Source organism: Entelurus aequoreus, linkage group LG02 (assembly GCF_033978785.1).
Source record: "Entelurus aequoreus isolate RoL-2023_Sb linkage group LG02, RoL_Eaeq_v1.1, whole genome shotgun sequence".
In the NCBI taxonomy this organism is placed as follows: domain Eukaryota; kingdom Metazoa; phylum Chordata; class Actinopteri; order Syngnathiformes; family Syngnathidae; genus Entelurus; species Entelurus aequoreus.
The window spans coordinates 29,981,642-30,007,946 of NC_084732.1; the positions used below are offsets into that span (position 1 = coordinate 29,981,642).

General features: G+C 39.5%; 1 protein-coding gene across 1 annotated transcript in view; it reads left to right on the forward strand.

The window, feature by feature from the left end:
• The first annotated feature begins 3,741 nt into the window (after positions 1-3,741).
• The window catches only part of LOC133632472 (alpha-protein kinase 3-like), a 30,909-nt gene continuing 8,345 nt past the window's right edge, over positions 3,742-26,305 (forward strand). Inside the window, exons 1-6 of the mRNA XM_062024901.1 lie at positions 3,742-3,912; positions 3,998-4,178; positions 13,650-13,771; positions 14,479-14,596; positions 16,018-16,963; positions 22,299-25,362. Coding sequence (XP_061880885.1) covers positions 4,051-4,178; positions 13,650-13,771; positions 14,479-14,596; positions 16,018-16,963; positions 22,299-25,362 — 4,378 coding nt within the window. The 5' untranslated portion in view covers positions 3,742-3,912; positions 3,998-4,050. The remainder of the gene's footprint in view (positions 3,913-3,997; positions 4,179-13,649; positions 13,772-14,478; positions 14,597-16,017; positions 16,964-22,298; positions 25,363-26,305) is intronic.

Consider the following 26,305-nt stretch of genomic DNA (forward strand, 5'->3'; position numbering starts at 1 on the left):
ACACACTCAACGACAACAACAAACCCACGAGGAAAAGTTTCAACATGGCAAGCAACAGAAGCAGTGAGTTGAATGAACGAAAGGGGAGGAGTAGGAGGATGATGAGTGGGGTTGAGTTGCGTTTGCTGCAGTATTATTGTTTTGATGGTTTTATAGCAGTGACGTGCGGTGAGGTTCATGACTGGTGAGGCACTGATTTCATCACAGTCAGATTTACAAACACATGAACCCTAAAGAGTATCTTATTCACCATTTGATTGGCAGCAGTTAACGGGTTATGTTTAAAAGCTCATACCAGCATTCTTCCCTGTTTGGGACTCAGCATCAAGGTTGGAATTGGGGGTTAAATCACCAAAAGTTATTCCCGGGCGCGGCGCCGCTGCTGCCCACTGCTCCCCTCACCTCCCAAGGGGTGATCAAGGGGATGGGTCAAATGCAGAGGACAAATTTCATTACACCTAGTGTGTGTGTGAGACAATCATTGGTACTTTAACTTAACTTTGACTTTACACATACAAACTGTAGCACACAAAAAAGCACATTTAATAAAAAAAACGTTATTATGGTCTTACCTTTACTTATAAGTCCATGCGCCGCTGTTGTGCTGGATTAATGCACTCCCGCCGTAGAATGCACCCCTTCACGGGAGTGTTATATCAACTAAAGCCCACACTTAAACTTTCCACGTGCAAGATTGAATCTATTTAAAAAAGTTATTTAATAAGAAACCAAAAAGTGCAAAAACAATAATGTTCGTGTTGGAGGAGTTGTGAATGAATGAAATATGAAATCCGTGCTGCAGTCTGCAGGTGTACCTAATGTTGTGGCCCTGCTATCATTCATTCACAACTCCTCCTCTCTGGAACCAAACTCGACCAAATCAGAGAAATGTTCCTGTATACTGTGTGTGTATATATATATATATATATATATATATATATATATATATATATATATATATATATATATATATATATATATATATATATATATATATATATATATATATATATATATATATATTTATTTATTTATTTTATTGTATTTTATTTTTGTGTGTAAATGTGTATGATTGTTAAATATGTATAATCTGTACTGTTAAACTGGTCACACAAAATGGTTGATGGTTGATTATATGACCGAAATAAACGTATTTCATTCATTCATATATGTATATGTATATATATGTATATATATGTATATATATATATATATATTTATATATATATATATATATATATATATATATATATATATATATATATATATATATATATATATATATATATATATATATATATATATATGTATGTATGTATATGTGTATATATATGTATATATATATATATAGGTATATATGTATTTGTATATATATATATATATGTATATATGCATATATATGTGTGTATGTATATATATGTATATATATATACATATATATGCATATACTGTATATGTATATATGCATATGTATATATATATATGTATATATATATATATATATATATATATATATATATATATATATATATATGTGTATATACTGTATGTATATGTATATATGCATATGTATGTATATATATGTATGCATATACTGTATATGTATATATGCATATGTATATATATGTATATATATATGTGTGTATATACTGTATGTATATGTATATATGCATATGTATGTATATATATGTATATGTATGTATATATATTTATATATATATATATACTGTATATATTTATATATTATATATTCCGAAGGGAATAAGCGGTAGAAAATGGATATATATATATATATATATATATATATATATATATATATATATATATATATATATATATATATATATATATATATATATATATATATATATATATATATATATATATATATATATATATATATATATATATATATATATATATATATGCAGGTCCTAGTTTGGGGACCACTGGTGTAGCCAAACAATCAACGCATGTATGTTTCATTATTAAGAGTTGTAAAATCTAAGTGCACCAAATCTGTGGGTTTTAACGTAAGTTTAAATAGGCTTTTATTTTGAAATTATGTTTATCGGAAGTGTGGTTCCAAGTAACTCCCAAAACAAAGATAACTTTCCAGCTACGTTAACAGCTGTCTTATTCATTCATATAGCATGCAGCCAACGAGGGTAGCTACTTTATGTTACATACATATCTGTATATTATGACATTTCGTTATGCTCAGATTCTGTGTATGTTGAATTTATGTATTTATTTAGTTAATACAGTCATGTGTGCTTCACATAGTCTTCACAGTGTTTTGAGAACAAGCTTTAAATGAAACTGTTGCAGGACAGCCACTTGTGTCTGTACATGCTTGGAGTTACGAATATAGGTGCTTACCTGCTTACTGAGTGCATCAGTTGATGTAAATAAAGTCGTGTCATGTCAGCACTTTGACAAACAAGGTGAGAAACACTATGGACTTCAAGACAGAAGTCGTAGCAAATTACAGAGATAGCCCCTTTCTTCCTCCCCTCCTATAGGGATCCCTACCCACTCTTTGTTGTTAATAGTCCTCAATACAGGTAAAAGTCATGTTATATGTTCATCTATTCATTTCATTCATCATTTATATGCAATCTTTTCTGCATGTAAAGCTAGAGCTATTCTCTGTAAAAAGTGATTGGTGTTAACATTTTGCGAATTCATTTACATTTTTTTTCTTAGTTGAGAATCTGTTTTGGTCTACATACGATTGTGGACCATTTGAAACATTCATAAAGAAAAGTATGGTAACATGTTATCCAGTTGTTCCTTGTTTATCGTTGTTAATTGGTTCCGGACAGGACCGCAATAAAATAATTTCCGCAAATTAGGAATCATTAATTATAAATTAAATATGTTCCTAGCTAAAGCATAAAAACCTGTTTATGACATTTTAAATACGTTTTTCAACATTATTAGAGCCCTCTAGCAATAGAGTAACATCGTTTAGTCACTGTTACACTCTTTGAACCTAATATAGTAATGCTGGCTGAGGCTGAGCCATTCATTGGCCACGATACTGCTGCGCATTATGATTGCTTTGGTCTCCTCTAGCAGCCAATACTACTGTAGTATTAATAATTTTAGTTCATTTAGCAATTTTTATGATTGAAACTGCTCAATTTAAGACCAAAACATTGTAGATTATGCTTTAAAAAAATTCCCCCGAAAAATCAGAGCTGTAGCGAAGCCGTAATAATTGAAACTTGATGTGGCGAGGGACAACTCTAAGTCCATGTTTTAAAACTGAAATAGAACTTGTTTCCAAATTGTGCTTTTTTTGTGAAAAACATATTTTTAATTTTTACATAAGGCATCTTAAAATGCTGGTGCATATACAATAGTTTTAAAAAAATCCCCCTTTTTTTTTTTACTACACTCAACTTTTTTTAATCACTAGTGTATTTGTTATCTTGTTTTTAACTTTATTTTTTTAAATATTTCAGACATGCAGTCTGTCAGTATATGTGTTATCATGATCAGTTTTGCATATTGACTGGGATTTATAACCGTTTTTTTAGTCTCGTAAAACATGACTCAATTTTAAATTCATTGCTACAGAAATACTAATAAGGAAATGACAAATAAGGAAAAATTTAAAAACCTTGACTTAGGCTTGAACAGTTAAGTCATTGTTTCCTCTGTAAAGACTATCTTTCTCTTAGATGGATGTATGGTATGGACGCCATGTGCATCGCATTGTACACAATGGAGTGAAGACAGTTCGGGGAAAGTGTGATGCACCCTTGTGCCTATTTAAAGGGCCAACTATTAATAGCGCGGCCGCAGAAGCAGCGCACGCATGCTCATGTTTGATTGGGAATCACAGCACCCCAAGTCAGAGCTTGGGGCATCTGTCAAAGCAGAGACACAACTTTGTCTATGGTGAGTGCACAGCATCAAACGATATTTTTCACCGCTTTGTCTCATATAACATCACTTTGTCTCCGATTACCATCTTCCTTTTTAGCTGACATCAACTTTTAAAAGGTTTATTTTTTTGCTCGGAGAACTTTTTCCGACATGAGTTCACGACGGACAACGGCACGCTCCTTATCGGCCAATGGAATACCCAGCCATGGGAATAGGAGCAATGAGAGCAGCCGGCCCGGAAGCTGCAGTTATATCGACAATGTGAGGCCAGAGAACAGGTAGTGTGTTACTGACACCTTTTTGTTTTTTTCACACCGACGTATGTCGTCATAGGCCTTTTGACTTTACCGTAATATTTTCATAACACGTCATTTACACCACATGAAGAGACAAAATCCATTATAGAGCTTCCGGTTGAGCATGGACGGTGGGAGCTCCGTGGAAATGTGACCTGTTTCATGTTTTATTGGCACTTTAACTCGAGCCGTCAACTCGACCATACTTTTTACTAACCTGTCGTATGAAGCTGCTTTTTTTGTAAATTACGTCTGTGAATTCCGCGATGTCTGGCCGATGGAAATCCGACAGCGTAGGTCGGTCTACAACTCGTGCGTCTCCGGTTCCAGATATCATGGAGGAATCGGTCGTCGAAGACGGATGATGGAGAAGACGGACGAAATGCTAGCCGACATTCTCGACAATCTTAAATCCGTTGTCAGATAAACCAATCGAGAGCATTCTTTCGTAGCAGGGCCATCGCTAGCCTGGAGCTTGCTGCTAATGCTAATGCTAATGAGGTGACCGTACTCTGTGCTAGCGTCAACAAGTTAACTGCCACCGTTGCGCTCTTCTTAAAAAAAATGCAATGATCTGGAGGGCCGCCTGAAGTGGAACACTGTCTTAGTGGTTGGCCTCCCTGAGGACTGTGAGGGCCCCCATCCGACTGAGTTCACCGGATGTGCTGAAGCTTGACGACAAGTCCATGTTGGACAGTGTTCACCGGACCCTGCACACTAGGCCTAAAGATGGCGAACCTCATTGGCCGCTCGGTGTACGAGTGAATTTATTTCAAATCCGGAACCAGATTCTTCGACGGGCTCCGCTATCCTATATGGGCAAGAGGTTTTCGATTTTTCCCCGCCGTAGCTCGGAAACGAGCCGCCTTTGCTCTGGTGAAGGAAAAGCTACATTCATGTTCCAACGTGAGGTTTGGACTTCTCTCACCGGCGACGTTGCGGATCACTTTATCCAACGGCCAGACACACAGATTCGAAGACCCAGTTCAGACTTTTTGGAGAAAATATCAAAATGTGAGTTGCACTGGACTCAGTCTAAGACGCTAACATGCTTGATGATCGCTGATGTCAATGCCTTAAGGACTGCAAATCCCAGGAGCGTAAGATAACTTATCTGGATACTAGTTGGACTTGTTCTTCCTCACTCGGATAGTGTTACTAGTGGGTTTGCTCTGGGCTCGTTTTTGTTAACGGGACTATTGTTTGAGTTTGTGGAAGTCTTGCCTTGCTTATTGATTTTGTTCTGCCTCGCTCAGACAGTGTTGTTGCTATGTTTACCCTTTGTCCGTTTTGTCAAAATGACTAATATTCGAGTGTGTATATACAAGAGCTCTTTGCTGATAGAAAGCTGTATCCATATGGTCTTTTTTTTGTTTGAACATTTACCTTAGGGCACTTCACTTGTTAACGACATGTCACATTTCCAACGCCCACTGTACAGTTAGGTTTTTTTTTATTGTCGCTTAGTGTAGTAGAGGCATAAAGGTTTTTCGTTTGGGGAGGAATGGATGCGCGCACCTTCTTCGGAGGACTGCTTCTGCAGGTGTTTTGGGGTCGGGTTGTTTGTATGTTTTCCTTTTCTTTACATCAGTCAAGGTTACCATTTTACTTATTATTCCAAAGCCACACAGGGCCGCTGGACAAGGTGGGAGGGTGTTGAAAAGAAAAAACTCACGTGGAGCGAACTTTGGGGCATGGAATCCAACAGGCTGAGTTTCATCGTTCGAGCAACATATGATGCGCTACCATCTCCCATAAACCTGCAACAATGGTTTGGAAAGGACCCATCTTGTCCCCTGTGTACAACCCCAGCAACACTCAAGCACATAATGGTTGGCTGTAGAACCAGCCTCACTCAAGGCAGATATACGTGGAGACATAACCAGGTCCTCAGATGTCTAGCTGACAAAGTTGAGTGCAGGAGGATATCCATCAACGCCCAACCCATCAACAACCAGGATGTGTGCGGACACCTACCAGCGTTTCTTCGGGAGGGGGAAAAGCTGAAGACAAGACCTTCAAATCCTGATCCAAGCCCATTGAATGCAGCCAGGGACTGGCAGATGCGAGTCGACTTAGATCAGAGGCTCATTTTCCCCCAGGCGATCGCAACGACCACCCTGCGTCCAGACCTCGTCCTATAGTCTGAAACCTTAAATTATTGGATTGATCCATAGCTTCATCGCTCAGGTAATCTAGTCTTTTATGGAGGAATTTTCTGTCTCAGCTGTTTGGCACTTTAGGAACCCTATTAAAAGGCAATATTCAGTCTTTTTTCACGTCTATCAGACCTTAATTACTTTTTAGTGGATAGCAAATTACTTTCATCTATACCTACATGCAGATACAATGCAATTGTTATCTGTGACTATGCTCCAATTGTAATGGATGTACGCTTTAGAAATCTAAAAACCATGCATGCCCCGTGGCGTCTTAATACACAATTACTTTTAAATGAGGAATTTGTGGATTTTGTTTTGTGTCAATTGGATTCCTTTATACTGTTGAACAAGACTCCCGGAGTGTTGGCCTCTGTGCTCTGAGAGATGCTGAAGGCGTACATTAGGAGGGAGATAATCTCTTGTACCAGTTATGAGAAAAGACTCAGGAAGAATAAATTCACACAAGCCATATCCTTGATAGACAACTCTTACGCTGTCTCCCAAAACCTAGATGTTTACAAAGAAAGGCTCTCTCTACAGGCAGAACTGGATGTTCTTACTGAGTTCCCGCCATTGAAAAAAAGCTCCAGTCAAGATTCCAGTTCTTTAAACATGACGATAAAGCAAATTATTAGCGCATCGATTATGCCAGATTTCGGGCTCCCATCATATTATGCTGATTCAAACGGATTCAGGCATAATTACTGATGGCCTTGCGATAAATAATGTATTTAAGGATTTTTATACATCCCTATACTCCTCTACTCAATGTTCTACCCCTGATCTGGACAACCTTTTTAATAATCTGGACACCCCCTCAGTTCATCAGTTTGCAGTGATGAAATTGGAGAGACCAGTCACTGCTGCAGAACTGACTGTTGCAGCATTGTCAGTCACTACAAAGCAGTAAATCTTCGGGACCTGATTAGATTTAAAAAAAAGTTTTGGCATAAACTTGCCCCTTTATTATTGGATATGTACAATGAGTCATTAAAAACTGGCCCCCTCCCACAAACGCTTACCCAAGCGTCAATTTCTCTCTTCTTGAAAAAAGACAAAGATTACTCTTTGTGCACTTCATATTGTCCTATTAGCCTGTTAAATGTGGATTTCAAATTCTTGTCTAAACTGATAGCTTTACGTCTTAACACTATTCTCCCTTCTATTATTAATGCAGATCAAACCGGGTTTATTCAAAATAGGCTCTTCTTTTGTAATCCATAATGTCTTTTCAATATATTGTACAATGTGACTGCTTCCAACACCTAAGAGGCAGTGGAACTATCTATGTTATGTCCTGGAGAGATTCAGCTTTGGTAATAGTTTTATTTTGTGTGTTAAACTTCTCTGTTCATCCCCGGTGGCCTCGGTCAGGACAAATAATATTCAATCCCAATACTTTTGCCTATATCGCTCTATGCGGCAGTGCTGTTGTCTTTTTGCTCTTGCCATTGAGTCTCTGTCAACAGCGCTTCACGCCAATCCGCTTATTACAGGTATATGTAGGCACATTGTGTAGGTCAGGGGTGCTCACACTTTTTCTGCAGGCGAGCTACTTTTCAATTGATCAAGTCGCGGGGATCTACCTCATTCATATATATAATTTATATTTACTTATTTATGAAATATAGGTTTTTGTTAAAAGTTAAATGTGTTTAATGATAATGCAAGCATGTTTAACACATATAGTTATAAATGATAAATAACTAATATTGTTAATAAATTAAAGGTGTTTAATGGTAATACAAGAATGTTTAATACATATAGTTAATATTGTTAACAAGTTAAAAGTGTTTAAAGATAATGCAAGCATGTTTAACACATATAGTTAATATTCTTAACAAGTTAAAGGTGTTTAAATATAATACAAGCATGTTTAACACATATAGTTAATATTGTTAACAAGTTTAAGGTGTTTAAAGATAATGCAAGCATGTTTAACACATATAGATTCCTTTTTTTCATGAAGACAAGAATATAAGTTGGTGTATTACCTGATTCTGATGACTTGCTTTGATAGGAATAGAAATACATTGGCGGCAAACTCCGTAGCTTGCTAGCTTGTGCACGCCAGCTTTCTGAGACTCTTATTTTGTTAGTGCAGGCAGGATGAAGCAGTGCTTTTATTGTGCAACTGTGCAGTCGGTCTTTGGAATTTTGACGACAGGTACGGCGCCAGAGTCTGTTGAAATAAAAAGTGTTTCTCGCCTTCCTGTCGGTAATTTTTTCTTAATAATGAGCTGGCAGCAGCCAGCGTCATCTCAGAAGACCCTCGGGTGCCGTGAATGTCAATCAAGTGACGAAAGTGACGTCATAGTGAAGATTTATGATCGCTCATTTTTAGGACTATTTTTTTAATGCCTGGCTGGCGATCGACTGACACACCCTCCGTGATCGACCGGTAGCTTGCGATCGACGTAATGAGCACCCCTGGTGTAGGTGAAAGTCTCTCTCTATGCAGATGACCTCCTCCTATATGTCTCGGACCTTTCCGTATCAGTCCCGGCTCCCCTAAGTAGTCTCTAAGCTGTCTGATTAAAAATTTAACTTGGGTAAAGGTGAAATATCCATCCATCCATTTTCTACCGCTTGTCCCTCTCAAGGTCGCTGGAGCCTATCCCAGCTGCACTCGGGTGTAAGGCGGGGTACACCCTGGACAAGTCGCCACCTCATCGCAAGGCCAACACAGACAGACAGACTGACAGACAGACAACATTCACACTCACGTTCACACACTAGGGCCATTTTAGTGTTGCCAATCAACCTTTCCCCAGGTGCATGTCTTTGGAGGGGGGAGGAGTACCTGCAGGGAACCCACGCAGTCACGGGGTGAACTTGCAAACTCCACACTGAAAGCCCAGGAATCGAACCCAGGACCTTCGTATTGTGAGGCACACGCACTAACCCCTGGTCCACCGTGCTGCCCGAAAAGGGAAATATTTCCTACAGATTCTGCTGCTAACAAAATAACCCCTGCACAATTTTAAGTTTTTTCTGTCTATCTGTGTTGGCCCTGTGATGAGGTGGCGACTTGTCCAGGGTGTACCCCACCTTCCGCCCGATTGTAGCTGAGATAGGCTCCAGCGCCCCCCGTGACCCCGAAGGGAATAAGCGGTAGAAAATGGATGGATGGATACTTGGGTGTCCAGGTCACACATACACTTGCAGAGCTTTATAAAGCCAACTTTGTTCTACTGTTATCCAGAATCCAGGGAAATTTTAATAGCTGGTCCTATTGATTTATAGTCAACTGTTAAAATTAATGTACTATCGCGGTTTTCCTATTTGTTCCAGTGCACACCGCTTTTTCTCCCTCAGTCCTTCTTTCGTAAATCACATTTGGAATAAAGCTTCGTAAGCAATATTTGCAGGGACCCAAATCGTCGGGAGGATTAGTACTATTAAACTTTAGGTTTTACTACTGAGCCACTAACATTATAATTCTTGAATATTGGCTGCAATATAAAGCATTTGATCCTCCTCCACTCCTCCTCTGATATGGCTGGTTATGGAGGCAAACTCAACGAAACCAGTATCTCTTAGGGCTCTGGTTCACTCTCCCATTCACTCTTCAACATTCGCTTTTACGAAAAATCCAATCGAAAAAACCTCATTTAGCATTTGGGTTCAGTTTAAGTGCGATTTTGGCTTGCAGACTATTTCTAGTCACCCATCACTGCTAATCATGCGTTCCCTCCCTCTCTTGTCGATAGTGCCTTTTTAAGATGGTCAAGTCTGGGGATCAACAACATTAAAGATTTATACACTGACAACACGGTTGCCTCTTTCCAGCAACTTTGTAATACATTTTCAGTCCCTAATCAACACTTTTTTTAGATATCTACAGAACCGCAGTTTTGTTCGTAATTCACTCATCAACATTCGCTTTTACGAAAAATCCAATCGAAAAAACCTCATTTAGCATTTGGGTTCAGCTTAAGTGCGATTTTGGCTTGCAGACTATTTCTAGTCTTGCACCCATCACTGCCAATCATGCGTTCTGTTAAAAAAAAAAAAATGTACGCCTTGAGTTTCTAAATTCAATAAGTCACTTTGGGAGGAGGATTTTGTAGTGACCCTATCTGAGGATTGCTGGACAGAGATTTTAAGTATAGTTCATAAGTATTCTATTTGTGCAAGACACAGCCTCATCCAATGCAAGCTAGTACATTGTATTTATTATACCAAGGTTCGACTAGCTAAGATGTATGACGGAACATCTGAATCGTGTGATCGGTGCCAACAGTCTCCAGCTAATTTATTACATATGCCTAAATAGCTATTGGACTGACATTTCTAATACTTGGTCTGTGGTCACTGGCGAAAGGATTGAACAGAATCTTCTTGGTGGACTATTTGGGGGATTGTCTACCCTTAGCAGATAATAATAAATAATATTAATAATACATTTTATTCATATAGTACTTTTAAAAGGCACTCAAAGACGGTTACAAAATAATCAAAACAAAACATGATCATAATCATAAAAGCACATACAGTATAATATTAATTTAAAAAAAAAAACAATCTACATAATAATGTGCAAAAGGAAAAATAACTTTGTGTTATGAGGTGGTTAGCCCAGTTCTATAAGCATTTTTGAAAAGGTGGGTTTTTAATAGTCTCTTGAACATTGTGGGATTATGACAGGGGAGGGGAGCAAGGGGGAGAGAGTTCCAGCCAGGGGGTTGAGATGGAGAAGGCACGGTCCCCCCAGGTTTGGTGCTGGGTTCTATGAGGAGGGTACAGCAGGTGATTGTTGGTTCATTAAAAAAAGAAAACAAAGTGGATTAAAAACCTTTTATCTCCAAATCGGAATTTTACTGTTTAGTTAGAGACAATAAATACAGTTGATTAAATTTTTACCTTTTTATTAAAAAAAACTAACTTAATTGAAAAAACTATTTTATTTTTACTTTTAAATAAAAAAACAAATACAAATCCCCAAATTGTATTATTACTTTTTAATAAAAGAAAAACTAAACAAAATTGATTGAACAGCACATATCTCCATATTGTGTTTTTTACTTTTTTAATTAGATCAAGATTCATCACACTGAGAGCAGCAACTGTGCATGAACAGTAAATGAATAAAAGCATGATGACCTTTTCAGTAGTAGTAGTATTTCCTGTCTAATCATGAGTGAATCAAACAGCAGCATTAATTGTTGCCGGCAGGCAAAAGGCTGTGTTTGTATACTCATTTAAAAGCATTTGAGTCGGGTTTTGTTTACTCACTTATGAGTAGCGTGCATCGCACTGTGAAAGTGAGCACTGACCCTCGCAGTGAAGAGGATAGCAACACCAGACATGGATCAGCAGCACGACATGTACATCCTGTGTGTGTGTGCAGCGCCATAATGAGCTGCATGCAAGCCATCATTGTGCATTTATTAAGTTGAATTTATTGAGTCTGCATTTCTTTTTTTACATGAGTGTTATTTTTACGGTTGTTTTACGTTTGCCGCCACCTCCAGGACTGGAGTGTAATAGACAGTGGATTGTTTGGTCATTCTCATTAATGTGTTTTATAAATACAAAACTCAAAACCAGCTCGTTTGAAATTTGATGCCTGCAACATGTGTCAATAAAGCTGGAACAAGTAGCAAAAAAGACTGAGAAAGTTGAGGAATGCTCATCAAACACTTATTTGGAACATCCCACAGGTGAACAGGCTTATTGGGAGCAGATGGGTGCCATGATTGGGTATAAAAGCAGCTTCCATGAAATGCTCAGTCATTCACAAACAAGGATGGGGCGAGGGTCACCACTTTGTGAACAAATTAAAGTTAAAGTACCAATGAATGTCACACACACACTGTGTGTGGTGAAATTTGTCGTCTGCATTTGACCCATCCCCTTGTTCACCCCCTGGGAGGTGAGGGTAGCAGTGGGCAGCAGCGGTGCCGCGCACGGGAATCATTTTTGGTGATTTAACCCCCAATTCCAACCCTTGATGCTGAGTGCCAAGCAGGGAGGTAATGGGTCCCATTTTTATAGTCTTTGGTATGACTCGGCCGGGGTTTGAACTCATAACATACCGATCTCAGGGCGGACACTCTAACCACTAGGCCACTGAGTAGGTGCTAATGCGTGAGCAAATTGTCAAACAGTTTAAGAACAACATTTCTCAACGAGCTATTGCAAGGAATTTAGGGATTTCCCCATCTACGGTCCGTAATATCATCAAAAGGTTCAGAGAATTTGGAGAAATCACTGCACGTAAGCAGCTAAGCCCGTGACCTTCGATCCCTTTAGGCGGTACTGCATCAACAAGCGACATCAGTGTGTAAAGGATATCCCTACATGGGCTCAGGAACACTTCAGAAAACCACTGTCAGCAACTACCGTTTGTCGCTACATCTGTAAGTGCAAGTTAAAACTCTACTATGCAAAGCGAAAGCAATTTATTAACAACACCCAGAGAAGCCGCCGGCTTCGCTTGGCCCAAGCTCCTCTAAGATGGACTGATGCAAAGTGGAAAAGTGTTCTGTGGTCTGACGAGTCCACATTTCAAATTGTTTTTGGAAATTGTGGACGTTGTGTCCTCCGGACCAAAGTGGAAAAGAACCATCCGGATTGTTATAGGCGCAAAGTTCAAAAGCCAGCATCTGTGATGGTATGGGGGTGTATTAGTGCCCAAGGCATGGGTAACTTACACATCTGTGAAGGTTCATACAGGTTTTGGAGCAACATATGTTGCCATCCAAGCAACGTTACCTTGGACGCCCCTGCTTATTTCAGCAAGACAATTCCAATCCACGTATTACAACAGCGTGGCTTTGTAGTAAAAGAGTAAACTGGCCTGCCTGTATTCCAAACGTGTCTCCCATTGAAAATGTGTGACGCAATATGAAGCCTAAAATACCACAACTGTTGAACAACTTAAGCTGTACATCAAGCAAGAATGGGGAAATAATTCCACCTGAAAAGCTTCAAAAATTGGTCTCCTCAGTTCCCAAGCATTTACTGAGTGTTGTTAAAAGGAAAGGCCATGTAACACAGTGGTAAAAATGCCCCTGTGCCAACGTTTATGCAATGTGTTGCTGCCATTAAATTATAAGTTAATGATTATTTGCAAAAAACAAATTACGTTTCTCAGTTTGGACATTAAACATCTTGTCTTTGCAGTGTATTCAATTGAATATAAGTTGAAAAGGATTTACAAATCATTGTATTCGGTTTTTATTTACGAATTCAAAAACGTGCCAACTTCACTGGTTGTGGGTTTTGTACAACTTAAAATACAAGTCTCAGTTATTTTTTTATGTCTTTTTACCTATGTGCACAGGAGCACACTGTTCAACGTGATAACACAACTGACAGAGGTCCAACAACCAAGCTTTCCAACTACTCTCAGGTCCAGAGCTGTGTCGGAGAACTCCAACGTCAAGTTCTACTGCGTGGTTACAGGTCGGCATTGCTATCTCTTTGCGTGAGGTCTATTATTTAAAAGTAGAACACAATAGTAGTGAGGCCCATTCTGAAAAATATTTGATATATGTGTGAATGTGAGTGTGAATGTTATCTGTCTATCTGTGTTGGCCCTGCGATGAGGTGGCGACTTGTCCAGGGTGTACCCCGCCTTCCGCCCGATTGTAGCTGAGATAGGCTCCAGCGCCCCCCGCGACCCCGAAGGGAATAAGCGGTAGAAAATGGATGGATGGATATCTGAATCTTTAATTTAGTGCATTTTTTGCACTATACATACAGTAGGAATTCTCGCAAAAAATATAGTGAGCATAAAGGAAGCAGAAAATAGCAAAAAATAACGTATCCCCGAAAAAAAAAGTAATTGATTATTTATCTCCTTGTTATACTCAAATTAAAAAACATTTGTTAAAAACAAACAAACAAACATATATATATACCGGTACATAGACATATACATATTATAATACATAATTCACTTTTTTTTTTAAATTCTGTACTATTTCAACATAGATTTCACAAAAATAATAATTACGCAATATAATTATTAGTCATATTATATTCATGCATATTCTACAAAACATTTTAATCTATGAATGATTCTAAACATGTACAAAAATAAAATGTGTTTTAATGCAAAATATGTATGATATGACTTAATCTAAAAAATGGTGCTTTTTGTTTTTCAGGATATCCTATCCCTCAAGTCACTTGGTATAAGGATGACAAGCAGCTGGACAGATTGTGTGGACTCCCAAAATATGAAATATTTCGCAATGGACAAAACCACTCCCTGCATATTTACAAGTATGTATACTCTGAAGGTTTTAGTCGTACTGAAGCAAGGTTTAATTGGCATATTTTCAATATACTTACTGAACAAACTGGGCTGCGACAACTCGTTAAAACAACTCTTTATATGGGTTTAATTAGTTCAGTTCAGTTCAGTTCCAGTCTATTTCGAACATGCATACAATACAATGTAATGCATCACACAATTCCAGAAAATAAATACATAAATAACCTTTGTCTCAATAAAAAAGGAAAAAAAAGGGTTCAATATGATCATCATAATTCTTGTTCTGTGTACACTTGTAGTTTGAACAGTCTCTTAAACGGAATCATATTGGTGCTTTGTTTGATTTCTTTGGTTAATCCGTTCCAAAATGTAATTCCACATACAGATATGCTAAACGTTTTAAGTGTTGTACGAGCATACAAATGTTTTAAATGAGATTTTCCTCTAAGGTTATATTTCTACTCTTTTGTTGAGAAGAATTGTTGTACAGGGGCGGCGTGGCGAAGTTGGTAGAGTGGCCGTGCCAGCAATCGGAGGGTTGCTGGTTACTGGGGTTCAATCCCCACCTTCTACCATCCTAGTCACGTCCGTTGTGTCTTCGGGCAAGACACTTCACCCTTGCTCCTGATGGCTGCTGGTTAGCGCCTTGCATGGCAGCTCCCGCCATCAGTGTGTGAATGTGTGTGTGAATGTGGAAATACTGTCAAAGCGCTTTGAGTACCTTGAAGGTAGAAAAGCGCTATACAAGTATAACCCATTTATCATTTATCATTTACATTCCTGGGTAGCAGGTTATAGTTTGCTTTGTACATCATTTTAGCTGTTTGCAAATGCACCAAATCGTTGAATTTCAATAATTGTGATTTAATAAATAAAGGGTTTGTATGTTCTCTATATCCAACATTATGTATTATTCTAATTTATTTGTTTTGTAACACAGTTAGCGAATGAAGCGCACATTTGTAGTGTTTTCCCCATATTTCTACACAATAACGCAGATATGGTAACACTAATGAGCAGTAGAGAATATGAAGTGATTTTTGGTCTACAACATGTTTTGCTTTATTCATTATTGATGTGTTTCTTGCTACTTTGTGTTGTATATTTTGTATTGTATATTTTTAATTAAACTCTAAAGGTAAAGAATGATAAAATTGAGAACATTTGTGTATTTTAGGCACAGTTTGAGCCTGATCTACTAAGATACAAATAGCAAACTATAAAATTGTGTGTGCTATTAGTGGGCGTATTGCGTGTGATTTACTAAGACTGCCCTATTTCGAAATTCCTCAAAGGTGCCCTTTAAGTGGACTTCAACTCATTTGGAATAAGCGATGTCTTAATTGAATACACTTGAGTAACTGTATTTTCATTTGAATTTGATTTGGGTGAATTAACGAGGGTTTACAGTGTGGTCTTGTCCTTGCAGCTGCACTGTGGACGATGCTGCCATCTACCAGGCTTCGGCCAGTAACAGTAAAGGCATCGTGTCCTGCGCTGGGGTTCTGGAGGTGGGTGTTATGGGCGAGTTCGAGATCCACCAGCGCTACTTTGCCAAGCTCAAGCAGAAAGCAGAGAACAGAAGCAAGGAAATTGAAGGCAAGGAGAACCAAGAGCCACTGCGGACCGTCAGCCCGGAACGCTGGCAGAGGAAGCGGCGCTCCAGCATGGAGGCCTTCCTGAGCACGCCCAGTTCCACAGAGGACGAGGGCAGCAACGAGGAGGGCGGACAATCTGTGACTTTGGAGTCAGAGGTGAGGTTGGAGGAGCACGCAGAGGGGCTTGTGGAGGAAAAGACAAGCCCTGTGATTTCTTCCAAAATAAACGGTCAGGTCAATCAAGAAAATGGAAGTGTCGGTGGTAAGAGTCCTTTTGTCAAGAAGAAGATTAGGATTTCCAGCAGTGCAAATATGGAGCGAGCTGAGAGGATGTCTAAAGAGGAGATGGAAGTGGAAAGTTACATCCCTCCATTCCTGCCTGACAGGGCAGAACGTGGGAAGTATCCAAGCAATGGAAGTTCGGAGGAGCTGGTTAGGCCTCCTCTGGAAGTTTCCCAAGGAAGAGTAAAGAAAGAGAAGGCAAGTGACATTAAAGCCAAAGAAAAAGTCTCAGAGAAGAAGACTCAAAGTCCTCACATGACCTCCAGACTGAAAAGTACACCTCCAAGCAGAGTTATGGAGGACCTGAGAAGAACAAAGAAAGTTCCAATCATGGCTGAGAAAGCTGACACTTCCACACATGCAGATCATGGATCAGTGCACCTGGTCTCTCCAAGCCAGACCGCTTTACCAGGGAAACCCCCCCAGCAGACTGCAGCTCAGCCCCCCAAAAAGGAAACAAAGCTGTCTCCGGGGAATGCGTCTGTGCCGAGTGAGGTGAGCTTTTTTTTCCCATGAGCTCATTGCGGGGCTTTGTGTCGTAACCTGCTGCTATTTATAGCAACAACAATGTGTCACTGGAGCTTCATGACAGGCGTGTGTTTACACATGCAGCATGTTGGCAATGGCTTCAAAAGTCCATGGAATGAAAACTAGTCATTAACCTTTTTATGAGGTAAACTTATATGAATCACACTCAGAGCTTCTGGAAAGATAGGAACTTGCGGGCCTTTTATGTGTTTCTTGTGACACCATTATTGTCGCTATGTCCCCGATGAGGCCTAAACTCAGCTGCATCAACAGTGTTTTGATTGACATTGTCAGGGTGGTATTAATATAACAATATGTAGAACTGCACTGCATCATACCGAGTATGATGATATGCACGTGTCCGTAAAAACATGTTGTGTCTCGTCAAATGTATTTAATACAAAGCAAATTAGGTTGTAAATTTGGTCTCATGCTGGCCCCACTATGGACTGGACTCTCACTATTATTTTAGATCCACTATGGACTGGACTTTCACAATATTATGTCAGACCCACTCGACGTCCATTGCATCTGGTCTCCCCTAGAGGGGGGGGGTTTACCCACATCTGCGGTCCTCTCCAAGGTTTCTCATAGTCATTCTCATCGACGTCCCACTGGGTTGTGAGTTTTTCCTTGCCCTTATGTGGCCGCTGAACCGCGGATGTCGTTGTGGCTTGTGCAGCCCTTTGAGACACTTCTGATTTAGGGCTAATAAATAAACATTGATTGATTGATTGATTGAAATTAGTTTTGAATCAAATTGTCACAATTTTAAAATATTATCAAAGGACCAAAATTCAAAAACTAATTCTCTTACTGTATGATTTGCTCCTGAAAATGAATCTGGCAGTCATTTCTTATAATACGAATCAGTTGTAGAGATTAATGGGTAGATAACTAACTGTACATGGAACGTTCCATTTCCATCGCCAGACTCGATATGTCGCCCTCTCTTGGTGTGACATCATCTACAGAACTCGGGCCCATTTCCCCGCATAGATAGTGTGGATAAAGGCATATAAAACTATTATTTTGGTCACTTAATTGCATGTTTTTGTCACCCTGGTCCATGATTACTTCAAATCTGATACGGTTAACATATTGAGGAAAAAATAAATAAATAATTTCTAGACTGTCCTGCTCCTTCATCTCCCCTTCCATAGACACCATAGCCTGTGTCTCCTCATGCTCTTTTAGCAATTCCTCAAGCATCTTGAGGAAAACATCAGTAGACCAGGACGCAAAATAGAATACAAGCAGCTTATCTTCTTTCGCTTTCGTTTTTGAGCGCCAGGTCTGCTTTTCTTTTTCCGTTTTTCTACAGCTACCAACTCAGTCTTTCTGCCCTCAAGAGTGCACCTAATTTTCGAGTTCACATTTGTTCTTTTACATTTTTTCCTTCCAAATGCCAATTAAAACCTTTCTTCTTCGAAGTCAGAATCATTAAAATGATGGCTGCAAATTAAACATTTCTCGCTTGGTCTGTCCCATTTTGCGCGAGTCAGTTTGGCTAGAGAGGTCCATACTTTCCTCATATTCCCATCATTTGGAAATGTATGCAGGCATCATTTGGAAATGTATGCAGGCTGACCCCTTCTTTAGTGGTGTTGTTACAACCTGCAACAATGCATCTGGCTGACATATTTGATGATGAAATCGATTAGTTCATCTTCCATCCATCCATTTTCTACCGCTTGTGTCCCTTTCGGGGTCGCGGGGGGTGCTGGAGTACATGTAATCATGAATAGTGATTCATCATGTATTTGGACGGTCTCATAGGTTAAACACTAACATCCATGATTTTTAAAGACAAATTCTTGGACTCCACCGAAGATGGCTACTGCACACCAAAACTACAAACTGAAATACCCTTGTCAGCCTGTAGGAGTCATAAATCATTAAGGACTACAACCAAGATGGTGGACAGCTTTAAAAAACTACAAAAATAAAGTGGCCGCCGGATACGAGGTATACTTCCTGTTTACGGTCTAGGCCATGCCTACTTCTTGGGGTCATAAATCAATCCCCCGCTAACCCCCTTTTTTAGAGGTACGTAGAAGCCACGGCCACTTCCTGGGGGGGTCATAAACCCCCCTCACTTCCAGTCATAAAATAACCCCCACGTCCCCCAGTGGTCCCCCTTTTTTGGTGGGCCTAAATCTTCCTACATAAATTGGTGATCACATTAAAATTACACTGTCACAGAAAAAGGTGATTAAAATGAGATTCAATGCTTTAGTAAAAATGTTAGTTCAGTTGTTTTCAAACTGTGGTATGCAGGCTTCATCTAGTGGTACTCCAAATAATAACTTGATTAAAGTACAGTGTTTTATTCTGCTATGTTCAAACACAGTGTTACTGTTCAAAGTGTGCAATGTTACAGTGGCCAAAATAGTCATATACCGTATTTAGTCCGTATACCGTATAGGTCGCACCTGCCGAAAATGCACAATAAAGAAGGAAAAAAACATATATAAGTCGCACCGGAGTATAAGTCGCATTTTTGGGGGAAGTTTGTTTGATAAAACCCAACACCAAGAATAGACGTTTGAAAGGCAATTTAAAATAAATAAAGAATAGTGAACAACAGGCTGAAGTGTACGTTATATGACGCATAAATAACCAAATGAGAACGTGCCTGGTATGTTAACGTAACATATTATGGTAAGAGTCATTCAAATAACTATAACATATAGAACATGCTATACGTTTACCAAACAATCTGTCACTCCTAATCGCTAAATCCCATGAAATCTTATACGTCTAGTCTCTTACGTGAATGAGCTAAATAATATTATTTGATATTTTATGGTAATGTGTTAATAATTTCACACATAAGTCGATCCTGAGTATAAGTCGCACCCCCGGCCAAACTATGAAAAAATGTGCGACTTATAGTCCGAAAAATACGGTACTTGTTTAATAAAACCTATGCCTTGTCTTAATGAATACTTAGCCTTACTACGCTTCTGTATTGATCATGATGGTGGTACTGGAGAGCCATTTTTTTCTAAGGTGGTACTTGATGAAAAAGTTTGAGAACCACTGCATTAGATAGTCAAAGGTTAGAAGTTAACAGTCGTGTTTTATGAGCATAGAATAGGAAAATGTAAACTAAAATAAAATTTGGTGCGTACAAATTGTAACAACTCATTAATAACAATAATCTTTGGAATATTTACGTTGTAAACTGTAACATTTGCACTACTCCTGTAGCAAATAGTGTCAAAATACACACATGTAACACAATGTAAAAAACAATCAAAACAAGGAATAGATCGATATGTTTATTGTTGCAATTATCAGTCAAATGTTCCTGCTGCAGTGGGATTGTGAGTGCCTATTAGACAGGCTTATGCAATCCTGTGCACTGCTACTGTCATCAGTGAGACAAAACAGTGCTCAGACCAAGTGCCTCTTAAAATGACTCACATGCCATTGCAGCTACACCTAAACGCAAAATAGCATCGAAACGTGTTCAAAGGTCTTAGCCTGCCTCATTTGATATGGTGGAAGCAAATAAATAGTAATGTTTTTAGCTATACTGTATATATTCTAGATGCATTTTTATGATAATTGATTGTATTGAAATGCATGATTTTAAAATGTGTGTTCTGAAATGAACAAAGAGTGAAGATAATCCAGGCTAGTTTATCTCATCTTTTACGGAATGTCATGTGACACATGGAGAAGAACCTCTCTGGCTAATTATAAAAGCTCATGCACAGACGTTGATGTGGATTTGACACTGGCTGGTCTCAACTCATTGAAGTGACATACTGAACTCAACCACACTGCTGTAACATAACAGTATCAAGTTGTATACTTACACAAGCAATAGTTTTAATATAATAATACATTTTATAATAGGTCAGAAGGAGAGGGTTTATTTTTGCACATTGTGACCATAATGAGCGTATAGCAGTGATTCTCATGCTAAGCTAATATAAACTTAAGTTACATTTGTCTACTTTTACATAGAAGAGAATGGAACTTTATTGTCATTGCACTTAAAAAGTACAACAAAATTTGTTTTCAGTACAACCCGTCCAAGAACAGAAGATTGATGGGTCACCACCAAGCGGCGCCTTGTAAAAAGCAACCAAGGAACCCAACTGTTCAGTCTATGATAAAAGAACTTTAATTTCCAAAAATTATTTTCTTGAGTTTAAAGATTGGTACCGAATTTGGTACTTTTATTGGTACCAACCAAATTCTGTTGGTACTAGCGGGTATCGATTCATGTATAATCAAACAGTGCCATCTTTCAATACCATTGTTGCAAATGACGTCATGTTCAGTTGGCGGCTCAAACACTTGGCAAGGAAACAAGCACTCATAGTAGCGGACTCAGCTGGTCTGCCACGAGGTAATGTTGCAATTTTTAATTCCAATAAAGAAACTATGTTTACTTGCAAATCAGACTCAGAAGTGCCAGTCAACAAGATATAACTACTGGACAGCACAGTTGTCATTATCAACTCACTGTTTAATATTAAAAAAATATATATATATTTTTTTTAATATTAAAAAATTAATTATTATTTTTTAACACATAAACACACGTAAAAGTTCTGAAAATTGGTACTGCTCAGTACCCTTGGGAATCAGTACCGTATTAGTTCAAATGTGAAAGGTGCCCATCCCTTCTTTAGTTGTTTTATGCCGATTTCATGTCTCCTTCCATGTAAAGTTTTGTAATTTTGTTTCCTAAAACTTACATTTGTTTTGCAGTTGGTAAAATATATTTTCAGATCCAAAAAAGTTTTTGTTTTTGTAATTGTGTTCATATATAAACTAGCACATGAGTACTGTGTTGTAAAATGTACATACAAACAAACCCTTAAACTTATACAAATACACATTGGCATGGTCATATAAGTGGTCATATGAATGTTACTTACTTACTTACACTAGTTCGATGGTACAAGTCACACCCTAATCATCGTAATTCTTATCTGAATGACTCAGCTAAATTTTCTCTTAGTTGTACTTTTGTAACTTCGACAATTTGTACAAACAAATTCAAATTCAGATAAAGGCTTACAAGGACTCTTTCAAATAAACGCCTCCAAATGGCTGCAGCTGAGTTCATAAACTATTTAGAAAAATATGTTAAATTTGTGTCTTTTATCTTATCTCAAGTTTCCCAAGGTATCTCCAGTGGGGGGGGTTTTCTGTTTCTGGTTACACTGTTGCTGTTGTTAGAATTACAATATTTGTATCCATGTCCAGCATAGCCAGGGATAAAGTATAATTTGTATTTACAGCCTGGAAACCTCTGCTTGCATTGTCTTTCTAGGTTACACGAGCCCGCACTAGGATGAGTGGGAATGTTGCACCTGTCAACCCAGAGCCTCCACCTGACCGGCGTTCGGTAGGCGTACAACCAAAACGGAAGGTTTCAGCCACAATAAAAGACCGCTTGACCAATTTTATCACACCTATTGTTGAGCTAAAGCAGGACACAAGGCATCAATCCACTGGATCAAAGAAAAGCCTTTTTGCACGTCCTCAGAAGACGGCCCTCATTTCATCTGCAGGCCAGAAAAGCCAGAATGGCTTAGTTGCGAAATCTGTACAAGGAATAAAAGGTAATGAGAAGGTAGAAGGAAATGATCTTAGCAAGTCAGTGGTGCTGGGTTCAACGTCTTCTTCAGGCAAGATTCAACTGGCTGAAGACACCAGAGATAAAGTAGACAAAGCCTCCAATGTTTGTGCGTCTAAGGGAAAGAAGACAGAGTCTAGTTTAAAGCCCAATACTGAATTACAGACTAATGAACAGACTAAAACTGAGACTGTTGCCCCACGTTCCAAAGAACATCCAAACTCACATGAGCAGCAACCCGAAGGCTTCCAAGAAATCTCCAAACCTGTGACCAGAATCGTATCTGTTGCAGAGATTTTAAGAGCCCAAATAAGGGCGCTGGAGTTGGAGCTAGCAAGTCTGACTAATGCTGAAGACCAAAGCATAACAAATTATGACAACAAATGTGAATCTCAAGTTAAGAAGTCAGAACCAGAAAGCCTTTTAGATAGTATTGTGGGTAGAACATATCTGAGAGAACATTTTGTAAAGCCAAATAATGACAGCAAGAGTAACACTCAAGATGCAATTTCCACAAGTTTTCAAAAAGATCCTAGTCCGTCTGTCCCCGCCCTGCTTGACAAAGAAGACGATCAAGGTTTCTTGAACACGCCCCATGTAGGTTATTTACCTTCTATTTCAATAAATCCCAAAGAGGAGGCAACCCAAAAACCTGCATTAAGAGCTACAGATGATGGGAATGAAAGGAAAGATATGGGGCTCAATAGAAAGATAATCCCAGAAATTAAACTCACCAATGAAACTCAACACTCTTCCCAAACAGTTGTAGATCAAGACACAATAGAAGATCCTAATCCAACCATTTGTTCACAAGAGGTGCAGATGTTTGCCGATAAATGTGTCCTTGATACAGTCACACAAGAAAACCTTTGTTTCCAAAAAAGCCAGTCCCTGGTTAAAGACATTTTTGGGAGTGCGTTTGTACGCAATTCAAATCCTGAAGCCAGTATGTTATTGAGGAAACAAGACTGTGACTCTCCTTCGCCTTCTGCCACCCCACAAGAGCAAGCTTTAGGGGCCCGCCGCAAAATACTTACCTCTAAGGCCACACTAGCAGAGAGCACAGAGACTAATTTACCACCTGATCATCAACCTGAGAAACAAGAGATGTCTCTGCCAGACAGCAACGTTTCCACAATCCTGTCGTCTCCAGACTCTGCGCAACAGTCACCTCTTCTACAACCCAAAGACGAGAGGACTTCTCCTATAGAGAAGAAGTCGCCACTGCTGTCTTTGCCAGACAGCAACGTTTCCACAAGTCCTGTGACAATCCTGTTGTCTCCAGACTGTGCGGGGCAGTCACCTTTTCTACAACCCAAAGACGAGAGGACTTCTCCTGTAAAGGAGAAGTCGCCACTGTTGTCTTTTCCGGACAGCAACGTTTCCACAAGTCCTGTGACTATCCTGTTGTCTCCAGACTCTGCGCAACAGTCACCTCTTCTACAACCCAAAGACGAGAGGACTTCTCCTGTAGAGAAGAAGTCGCCACCGTTGTCTCTGCCAGACAGCAACGTTTCCACAATCCTGTCGTCTCCAGACTCTGCGGGGCAGTCACCTCTTCTACAACCCAAAGACGAGAGGACTTCTCCTGTAGAGAAGTCGCCACTGTTGTCTTTCCCAGACAGCAACGTTTCCACAAGTCCTGTGACTATCCTGTTGTCTCCAGACTCTGCGCAACAGTCACCTCTTCTACAACCCAAAGACGAGAGGACTTCTCCTGTAGAGAAGAAGTCGCCACTGCTGTCTTTGCCAGACAGCAACGTTTCCACAAGTCCTGTGACAATCCTGTTGTCTCCAGACTGTGCGGGCCAGTCACCTTTTCTACAACCCAAAGACGAGAGGACTTCTCCTGTAAAGGAGAAGTCGCCACTGTTGTCTTTTCCAGACAGCAACGTTTCCACAAGTCCTGTGACTATCCTGTTGTCTCCAGACTCTGCGCAACAGTCACCTCTTCTACAACCCAAAGACGAGAGGACTTCTCCTGTAGAGAAGAAGTCGCCACCGTTGTCTCTGCCAGACAGCAACGTTTCCACAAGTCCTGTGACAATCCTGTCGTCTGCAGACTCTGCGGGGCAGTCACCTCTTCTACAACCCAAAGACGAGAGGACTTCTCCTGTAGCGAAGAAGTCGCCACAGCTGTCTTTCCCAGACAGCAATGTTTCCACAAGTCCTGTGACTATCCTGTTGTCCCCAGACTCTGCGCAAAAGTCACCTATTCTACAAGCCAAAGACGAGAGGACTTCTCCTGTAGAGAAGAAGTCGCCACTGTTGTCTTTGCCAGACAGCAACGTTTCCACAAGTCCTGTGACAATCCTGTCGTCTCCAGACTCTGCGGGGCAGTCACCTTTTCTACAACCCAAAGACGAGAGGACTTCTTCTGTAGAGAAGAAGTCGCCACTGCTGTTTTTGCCAGACAGCAACGTTTCCACAAGTCCTGTGACTATCCTTTTGTCTCCAGACTCTGCGCAACAGTCACCTCTTCTACAAGCCAAAGACGAGAAGACTTCTCCTGTAGAGAAGTCGCCACTTATGTCTTTGCCAGACAGCAACGTTTCCACAAGTCCTGTGACAATCCTTTCGTCTCCAGACTCTGCGCAACAGTCACCTCTTGAACAGCCCAAAGATGAGCAGACTTATTCTTTAGAGAAGAAGTCGCCACTGCTGGCTAGGAAGAAGATGACAACGCCATTGAGCCAAACACCCAATGAGGAACACCAAAGTGACAAAAGTGAGAAGCCCAAACCTGACCCATGCAAAGGTAAAATAAATAACATTTACAAAGGGTGCATATACAAATATTTTGAATCCGTTTTATGGTGGCATGGTGGAAGTGTAGTTAGCAGTTGCTTTATGATTTTTATCCAGGTGTTCTGGTTCCGAAATTAACTAAAAAGTTAAAACAATTTGAGATTATTTTCCGGTCAACTTCCTCTAACAAATCTGGATTCCCAGAGCACCAGACGGTAACTGCACACCATGAGATGAGTTAATGCAGACACCAGATTTAATTGTACGTGTGACGAGTAAATACCCTTTAAAGAGACGATCTTTAGAACTTATCACAATACAGACTGTTTGTTCAAATCAGCACACAATCATGTTAAATATCTTCATAGCCCCATTTCTACTAAGTAGTATGGTTTGGTTTTTACCTAATGCAAATTTTTGGGGTGTTTCCATTGAAAAAGATTACAACCAAAACTACCATATCACTATTGGTCTTGGGCATGTTTTCCAACACGTCCTAAAATACTGTATCACTGCTACTTTGATGGTTTATTTCTATTACACAAGCTATTACACAATACGTAATAATGAGCACGATGCATCCATGTTGAGCACTCGTGCATGTGCTCATGCCGGGGCCCTCCTCTTACAAGCATTCTGGTTCCAGATGAGAATGTTGTGTTTGAACCTGGATCGATGCGTTCACACTTGCCAAACAAACCAGGCGTGAGTGAGCTCTTACACACTGTCCTGCAGCTACGATGTTAAACGTGAGCCTAGTTGAAACTCAAGCCAGGTCAGGCAGGCCCTCCATTTTATAAAAGTTTAACCAATGCAAGCAAAATAATGCGTGGCCTTACAACTTCCCCTCATACTTTGGCTAATCAACGTCATTTGAACCAATCAAATTTGTCTCAGAGCCCAAAACTCATGTGTGTGTCTTGTGTAGAAGAAAAGAAGCATGATCAGCAACG